The sequence below is a fragment of the Cupressus sempervirens genome, chromosome 9, assembly GCF_028749045.1.
Source record: "Cupressus sempervirens isolate cs-2001-9-10 chromosome 9, ASM2874904v1, whole genome shotgun sequence".
NCBI lineage: Eukaryota > Viridiplantae > Streptophyta > Pinopsida > Cupressales > Cupressaceae > Cupressus > Cupressus sempervirens.
The window spans coordinates 208,480,641-208,490,079 of NC_143126.1; the positions used below are offsets into that span (position 1 = coordinate 208,480,641).

Here is a 9,439-nt window from a genome sequence, read left to right on the forward strand (position 1 = left end):
ATCATTGCACATACTTCATTGCACAATGGAGGATGATCCACCTTTCATGGACATGTGATTCCACCTTGTGTGGGTGATAGCTTATCTTATCCTTATCATTGTCTCTTATCGCCTCTCCAATATAAGGAGGCCTAATATGTATAATTCAAATCAATCCATTGGATGTTAATCAAGTCCATTATCAATAATAACATTCTTGTATCTTCAATAAATTGTCTTGCCAATCTCTTGTGGAAGTTATCTTAGTCTTTTATTTGATCTTGGGGGTGTTGTAGAGTCACCTAAAACTCTAACATGGTATCAAAGCTCTCATGGTTTGAAGAATTCTTCTCAAGAAGTGCAATCTTGGCTTGACTCATTGTTGGTGTAGCATTTGGCAATTTGGACATCATAATTTGAAGGAGATTTCAGGAGTTCTATTTCATGACCTTCTATTGCAAGCAAAAAATGGAGCTTGCTAGTGCAAATTAGAGGTTGACATCATATAGAGGAGGTCCAAAAATCCCTAAATCAAATTTTGTTTCATCCTAATCGAATGTCTGAGGCCAAATCTAGAGTCATTTGATTTTTGAAGGTGTGGCTGCGGTGATTCAAAATAATAATTTTTGAGGTGATTTTCAACAACAATATCTCCCTCATACAAACTCCTTTTTCTGAGAATTTTTTTTTTTGTTTTGGGGTAGAATTTCACAATCTACACAATGCTGTAGGTGATTTTGGATCTTTGTCTTTGAATTTTTCTAGAAATAGCAAATCCTATTTTTTTGCAACTTTCAAGGCTTTGTTTCTGCACATCCAATAACATTTGTAGGTGCAATTTTTTTTTGAAAGTGCATGAATTTTTCTCTAATTTTTAGATCTATAATTAGATTTCAATGATTTGGAATGGACATATCACTTTCAGAAATAGGTCTTTTTTGGCTATATTTGCACTTGGTGAATACTTGGATTTCAATTTTCTTAATTGAGTTAGTAATTTGAAGGAGTTATCAGCTTATTTCATTCATCATTTGATTTCATTATATATTTTTCAAAAGTTCCATTACTCACTCCATATAACTATCATGAATGGAAACAAGCAGTTGTATTGGATTGCTTAGAATGATTCTTGGACAAGATCTAGAACGAGCTACAAGTGTTGCAAAAAGAAGGAAATTGTTTGATAGAAGGGATAAAGCACTTGGCTCTCTTAGATCTACCATCTCTCATGATTTTCTATATCATATTGCATCTTGCACACATCCTCATAATGCCTAGATTACATTGGAAGGAATCTTTGGTAAACTTGATATAATAAGAAAATTCAAATTGGAAAATGAGCTTAAAAAGTCTAAGTCCATGTGATTTTGACAATATTCAAGACTTTTTCTCTAAGTTCAATTTCATTAGATTGGAGCTTTCTAATTATGGCATTACTAAAGATGATGAGCAAATGATATTATCTATTCTTTCCAAGCTAGGTCCTGAATATTGAATCTTTGTTTCCACATTCTATGCTACTATGGATGCTCTTGGTAGTGCATAAAAAATGCCTTCTCTTGATGAATCTGTAGCTCAACTTACAAGGGAACAAGGAAAGTTAGCACACATGGGTCAATTGAAGCCTTCAAAGCATCAAGCATTGGTTGCAAATGAATCCTCTCCAAAGGCTCCCAAAGGAAAGGGAAACAAACAACACAAGAATCCTAAGAAACATGAAAAAGGTGATGAATCTCCTTCACAACTTAATATTGAATCCAAGTCCTCTTCAAGAGAGGAATTATCTAGAAGAAAGAGAGATAAATGTGCTTATTGCAAAAAATTAGGACATGATGAGCATAAATGTTTCCATAAGAAGATTGATGAGCTTACTCACATTTTTCAAAAGAAGAATATCTAGTTGCCCTCATCAATGTCTTCTCCTTCTTCTCAATACTAGGCAACTGCTACATCTACATCATCATCTAGAGGCAAAGGACAAGTACTCATTGCTTCCACATATCCTAAGCAAGGTAAATGGCTTCTTAATTCAGGTGCATCACATCATATGACATCTTCTATGGATATGTTTTCTTCTATTGAGCTTTGTAATTCTCCACCTATATTGATGGGTAATAATACATTCATGAAGGTTTGTGGAAAAGGTTCTATTCCTATGGGATAGGGTACATTTAATGATGTTCTTCGTATACCATCCTTGACCACTAATATCCTTTCAATTTACCAAATTACTCATGGGGCACAAGGTAAAATTGTTGAGTTCACTCTTGATTATGTCTATATTAGGGACATGGAGACTAGAGATGTCATAGCTATGGGAGTTTTTGATCATACATCACACTTGTATTCTTTTTCACATTTTGTTGATAATGATGATGATATTCATGATGTACTTAACCCTTTATCAAGGGTGAATAATTCATGTGAGGAGAACATTGCACACTTGAATCATTTTGTTCTTGAGACAAGTGTTGAACTTCCTACTCATCCAACTCTTACTTCTTTCGACATGAGCTCTACTATTCTGAAGGATGATCTTTATGCTTCAGATCTTGCAGTGTGGGATGAATTCCTAGATGCTCTTTTAGATGAGTCTCATGATGCAGATTTGGTTAATACATCTGAGGAGGTTTCTCTTTGAGATACTTCTTCGCCTTCTTTGGAGATTGGATTTACCAACTCTTCATGTTCTCTTGGTTTTTCACATCTCATAGGTTAGATTGATGGTGTGACAAAATATTTGAGCTTGGAGACACCTATTCAATCTTCAGAGATGCATACATGGAGACCTTCTTCCTCCTTCCTCACTTTTTACATAGAGTGACTTCTTCATCATTTGATATCTCTTCCTAAGGGTAGACACGATTCTTGTAGGCATTGAATTATATTTTTCTTATAGGTACTCTTCATCTACATTGGAGCTTCTTCATTATGTGAGGGATATCATGTCTCCTTATTTCCTTCCTATGGGGGAATCATTCTTTGTATAAACATGATGTATCTAATTTTTGGGGGGTCTTGAATACTCCATCCATCCATGCAAATTGTTTTCATCTCTCTTTTTGGAGGAGAGTTTTTCCCATGAGGTTTTCTCTCTTTCTCCACTTTATGAGAGATTACATTTCATGCATTGCTTTGCATATTGTACATGGGTACCTAAAATGGCCTTGTAGTTGGGACCCATCTTTCATTGTGGGTTTAAGTGCATTCCCCTAAGTTGCACTTAAGGGGGGGTGTTGGTGTAATTAAATATTCACTAATTACACTTACTTAAGCTTACTTAGAATTATGCATTGCATAGTAGTTTCTGATTGAGACACTTAGGAGTTTGCACCTCAATTAAACACATGGTGTAGGAGAATTCCACTCTAGGTGGTCATAGTTTTTATCTCATTCCACCTTTAGTGCACTTATCACATTATCATCCTCATCATTGCACATACTTCATTGAAAAATGGAGGATGATCCACCTTTCATGGACATGTGATACTACCTTGTGTAGGTGATAACTTAACTTCTCCTTATCATTGTCTCTTATAGCCTCTCCTATATAAGGAGGCCTATTATGTACATTTCAAATCAATCCATTGGATGTCAATCAAGTCCATTATCAATAATAGCATTCTTGTGTCTTTTTGCAATTGTCTTTCCAATCTCTTGTGGAAGTTATCTTGGTCTTTCATTTGATCTTGGGGGTGTTGTAGAGTCACCTAAAACTCTAACACTATCACCTTCTTTTAGCTACTAAACCTTGAATTTTTGTTTATAGAAAGTCTCTTCATTAGCTGACAAAAAAAGTGAATGGTCTCTTAGGGTACGTTCCTACAAAATCATATCCCTATCCTCATGATTTCTTTTCTAGGATCTTTTGTGCTTCTCCCAACTTACTTTCCAATTCTTTCTATTTTTTTAAAGATATTACCGAAGGAAACTTTATTCCATTTTTTGACATTTTCCTTGAAAATCCCCAGTTTCAAGCTTAGGTTAATCAAGGGAGAAGTAACAGACATAATATTCCACCAAGAATCTATTAGATCCTGAAGCTGATTAATAGACAACCCCATATTCTCAAGCCTGTAGGGACATGCAATCCTTTTGCATGCTCTCCAATCTAAAAGAATAACACTATGGTCAGATCAAGTACAAGGCTTAGCCTCAAGTAGGAAGAAGTCAATATTACTCCAATTAGAGGAGAGTGAATCCGTCAAGATTGACATGAATGAGGCCCTTACCTTTTCTCCTATTGGTCCAAATAGATTTGGCCCCTCTTAGTTCTAGGTCCATAAGACCTATGTTTAGAAAAAAATCCCCTAGATCTGCCATACTATTTGAGAAATCTTTATTCCTCCCAATTTCTCTTAGGGGTGCAAGGGGGGTATTAAAGTCACCCACCACCATCCATTTTATATTAGTTACATTACTCATAGTGGTAGCTAAGGACTCCCATATTTGTTTCCTCTAACCTTTATTATTAGGGGCATAGACTTTCACCATATTCCAAGACCAACATGTAGACAAATCATGCATGAAATAATGAGAGAATTAAAAAAGAGTGCAAAAGAGTACTTGACATCTTACTCACATTCCAAATGATACCTATTCCACCTAAAGCACCCTAGGCATCACTTAAAATTCAAGAGGCCCTAGGCCATATAGTTTTCAAAGCCTTCTCCATCACTTCACTACCCATCTTAGTTTCTTGAATAAGCAAAATGTCCACCTTAAATTCCTGTAAATCACATTTAAGTGTATGTTGCTTTAAGTGACTATTTAGACCCCTTAGGTTCCAAGATAGAATTCTAACCATCACAACTTTTATAAGAAATTGCTCTAATTTTAGACTGACTAAAAAAATCCTCATATTCAAATAGTTCTTAAATATTTTCTCACTTATTTAATCATTTAGTTTTGAATTTTTCTCCAAATAAATAAAAATATAATATAATATTATATAATTAAGGTATTTTTATTAAAACTCACTTATCAATATATTTTGTTTAAACATAAAATAATTTATTGTAAAGAGAACCATTCATTCTAATTATAAAAGTGACTAGTTAGTCATTTTGAGTGTGTATAAAGAAACACTCTTCTATTTAATGATGATTAATTATTGAGATTTAAAATATATTTTAGTTAAAAAATCAACATATATTCTCCAATCATAATATATAACTAATTTAATTAAGTTAGTTATTTTCAATTTATATGAAAATAATAGTAAATTTTTCAAGGTCTGTTTAAAGTAAACTGAATAATTTTTTTTTAATTGTCATATATATCTACGGTTCTATGTAAAATAGAATGCACCTACTAAAACATCGAAGCATTTGATCTTCATGATGTGCATATTTCGTGATCAAAAGTACCAATTTTTTAAGAAAAATTAACTATATTTTCATGGATCTGATCTAGAGATTATCCATACACATTTTGAATATAGCCTATAATCTGATAGTAATGAATCTTTTGAAATCAGCCAAAGTAACTTGAATAAATTGTTAAAACGTATGTTCTTTGTAACAAACATTTTGATACTTTTCACGGATCAGACATCTCCTTTGGCGTAAAGTTAAACGGAACAAACATTCAGCAAAACAATCATCTAAAATTCTGGTAAAAACCAGAATGGCAGAGCGATCAGTTTACTTAAGCCATTTTATTCATATTACAATATTTTCAAGCACACAGTTTTCTTTTTCAGGGTTTGTTGTTTTGTTTGGCTGGAATTTTATACAATGCTTTCATGAGATTCGAACCTGGACTGATTGTAGTAGACTTCTTTTGTTTATTTAATCCTATCGGGAACTTCTTCCATGGACGACCACCAAGCACGCTCATCAAGCGAGGCCGTTGGCTCGCTGCGAAAGCGATATTTCTCTTTCAAATCCGCTGCTTCGATCTGCCCTTCACTTTCTTCAGGAACCCACACGCCTGTAACAGGATCGGGCTTCCACCATCGAGGCTTGTAATTTTCACCATCTCCTCCACTCGTTTTGGACCCTACACTCTCTGGAGGAGACTTCTTCGCAGATGCAAACCTGCACAGCTCAATCCCTTCAAAATTGTGAGATTATTTAAACAAATCCAAAGATTTCGCGTTATATTTGTTATGAAAATTTGAATGACAAAATATTTACATTCTGAAATCCAAGAAACTTTCAAAACAATAGAATACTTTAACTTGCATAAAGTATTTCTTATCAAGATTTGAAATCATATTAAAAATTTGTTTACATAATCAGATCCAAAAACTTCCAGATGCAAACTTACACAGTTCGATCCTCCTTTTATCATTTTAATAACATTTAAATAATCAAATGTAGAAACTTTCTCAGTCCCTTCAGAATTATGAGATTATTTAAATACAATTGTGAAAAATACTTCTTCAAATCAATCTAAAAATATTTAGACAATCAAATCTTTAATATCTCACAGAAACCTCGTAAAATATTTCTTGCGGACATTTTGAATCGTACTTAAAATATCTTTGCACAACTGAACCTGAGAACTTTTAAAGAAAAATCTATATTATACTGTGAAGAAATTTAGAGAGAAGGAGAGAATATTTACCGCGCAACCTTTTGAAATATTGCTGCCTTGGGCTGAGCAGATGCCCTAGCAAAGTTTCCTCTTAGTTCGCCCAGCCTAAACATTTTTTGCAGCTTTATGATTTCTTTAACTGAAAGGGAGAGATTCTCCTAAATTTTTTGCAGTTCCTCCTCCTGGACACAGAAAAGAAAATGAACAAAGCAATCAATCAAATCCTTTTACTAGATCTGAAAATTTTCGACGAGTAATCTTGTGGTGATGAAAGCAATCAGATCTTTTGAGCAGATATGGATAATTTCATTGAGCATTTAAGGGCTTTGAGTTGCCTGACAATGGAGAGTTTGTTTAGAATTAACATACTTGAACAGGTGTTACCGTATTTGGAAAGCACAATGTGAGGAGGATTCGATGGCTTTACGCCATGGAAGCCACGTTAAGCAGATGGCGTCACCTCCTCTTCCAAACAAGAAAATTGTTCTTGGGAAAACAAAAAGAATCTCTGTGTCACGTATTCTGCCAAAAGTTTGCAAATTGATTGTCAGAATATCGACAGAATTATCCACATTTCCTTACATCATCCTTCCGTTTCGAGAGCATAATGTGTATATATAAGGTGGATGAAAATTCTCCCACGAAAATAAAAATTGTATTTTATATGGATTGAATTAAGAATAATATAGGTAGATAAATTTTATTTATGTTGTAGTGTAATTTTGTTTAATAGATTTAACTAGTCATAGGTTTTGTTTTTCATTAGGTCAATAGGGAAAGGGTATTCAATTAATAAACATTTCATTAAGAACAAAAGTATTGAGTAGTCTAGATAATATTATAAATTGAATAAGAAAGACAAAAATTCTATTATCATTGTACACATAACTAGATAAAATTAGATACAAATGTTGCTATTAGTAAGAGCATCCTCTTTATTGAAAACGAGGATTTTGATCAACGCAATAACCAATGGGAAAAAGGGATTTGACCCCAAAAATCACATAAGAAGAATACTAATAAAGGGGTTTAGGAGGGAACCCAGAACTATCTTTCAAACAAAAACCCTTGCACTAGAAACTAAACAAGAAAGGAAATTGAAAACTAATAATGGGTTTTGTAACACTTCTCATAACCTTTTACTGATCAACCCACTTTGAATAGAGCTAATCTTAGACAAGGAAAGAGGCCACAAAGACCTAGGAAACAAGTAGTTTTGAAAGGAACCTATAAACCCGTTGAACACAATAGCACTTTAAACTACAGAGAAATGAGACAAAGGGTACCCAAAGACAAAAAAATTCATTAAGCTTTGAGAGGCAACTTAAAACTTAAAAAAAAAAAACCCTTATGAACAAACAAGTTTATAGAAATGGAGAGGGAAAACAAAGTTTTTAAATTTAAGCTCTACTAAAGATTACCAACAACCATCATAGAAAGAACAACCACAATAAAATTAATGTTAGAATTTAATCAAAATGTAAGTTTTGACAAGGTTTCCATACCTTTTCTAGATTTTAAAAGGAATCTATAAACCAATTAGAAACAACCTACAAGAGCTTCCTAAAAAAAAAGACCCCTCTTTACTTGGAATGCTTCTTTTCACCTTAATAGAAAACGGTACCATATACAAAGGTATAGTCAAGGAAGAGAAAATAAGGCATGAGGGACACCCATGAACCAACCCCACCTACAAGTAGTACAAATTAAGAGAAAGAAACATAGAACATTGTTCAACCTCAACATCCTTATTACACAAGCTTTTCTAGATAACTAACTCCATGAAGGACCACCTCAATAATATGTGATTGAGAGAATTTCTTACAAAAATAATCAGTAGATAATCCTCATCACTACTATTATGGTTTCACAATGCATGCCCTATTTTAGGACTCCAAAATGGGGACCCTCTCTTTTAGGTGAGAGATCCCTTTCTCTAGAATAAGATACCTAGTTAGGTGCCTCAGTGAATGGAGATCTCCCTTTGAGTCTAAGTCATTCTAGGGTATCCAGTCGATCGCTCCCAAACACCACCATTTGGTCAGAAGGTCAAAATTTTCCCAAATTTAGTCGAAGGTGCGTATAGGTGCACCTAGCACACTTGCACACCCATTAAGGGTGCATAGTGTGCACTCATAATGTGAGGAGCCACAAAGTGCACACTTACACACAGGTGCACATATGCAAACGTCAAAGGTGTGCACATTCACACCCAATAGCTCCCCAACTTACAAATAGAGACCCCCCTCGCACCCCTCTATCACTTGGGTAATATAGCACTTGGTCAATACTAGACTCGCTTGGGTAATACTAAGTTTCCAACTTACTTTTCCATCTACTAGGTGAACACTATAGTCACTCAACGAACAATGTCTTCCTTCTTTAACTTTGTCACTTATTTAAGCTTGTATAGATTAATACATTACAATATTGCATGGTTGTAAAATAATCAAACCAACATAAAATTATCAATGTTCTTGCAACTTGTTTATGTAAACTTTAAAAAATGTTAGATTATATAAATCCATAATCAACACGGTTGATCTTATCTGTTAAACTCTTTAATAGGTTAACATTTGAAATAAAAAGCACAAACTCTTGAATGAGATGCATTTTGTATCTGGAGTATAACTTACACATTGCTAACATCAACACATTATAGAATTTCTTTTATGTGTCAGATAAAATAACTTATAAGGATTAACTCATTAGGGGTCTCTTGTTTTTATTCAAAGAATCAACTTCTATATACTAAAGAAAAGAGTTACAAATATTACAAATATATCAACTCTCTTAATAGACATTATATCTCAAGAGCAGGCATAATAATATATTGGTTTATATTTTCAGGCCTTAATGAAAATTTATGTTAGTGGAGTAGAAGCTTGCTTCCTTGCAACTTTTAGTCTACTTAAGG

General features: G+C 33.8%; 1 protein-coding gene across 2 annotated transcripts; it reads right to left on the reverse strand.

Annotated features, from left to right (window-relative positions):
- Window positions 1-5,623: 5,623 nt before the first annotated feature.
- Window positions 5,624-7,179, reverse strand: LOC149538227 (uncharacterized). Of its 2 annotated transcripts, XM_089802403.1 has the most exons (3): window positions 6,892-7,179; window positions 6,553-6,704; window positions 5,624-6,020 (listed from the first exon to the last, which is right to left on the reverse strand). In XM_089802403.1, the coding sequence occupies exons 2-3, from the start codon at window positions 6,633-6,635 to the stop codon at window positions 5,768-5,770; spliced, it is 336 nt and encodes a 111-aa protein (XP_089658529.1). In that variant the 5' UTR covers window positions 6,636-6,704; window positions 6,892-7,179; the 3' UTR covers window positions 5,624-5,767. The 2 variants fall into 2 exon arrangements, with proteins under 2 accessions (XP_089658529.1, XP_089658528.1); XM_089802402.1 differs by lacking the exon at window positions 6,892-7,179 and having other exon boundaries at window positions 6,553-6,878.
- Between the last annotated feature and the right edge of the window lie 2,260 nt (window positions 7,180-9,439).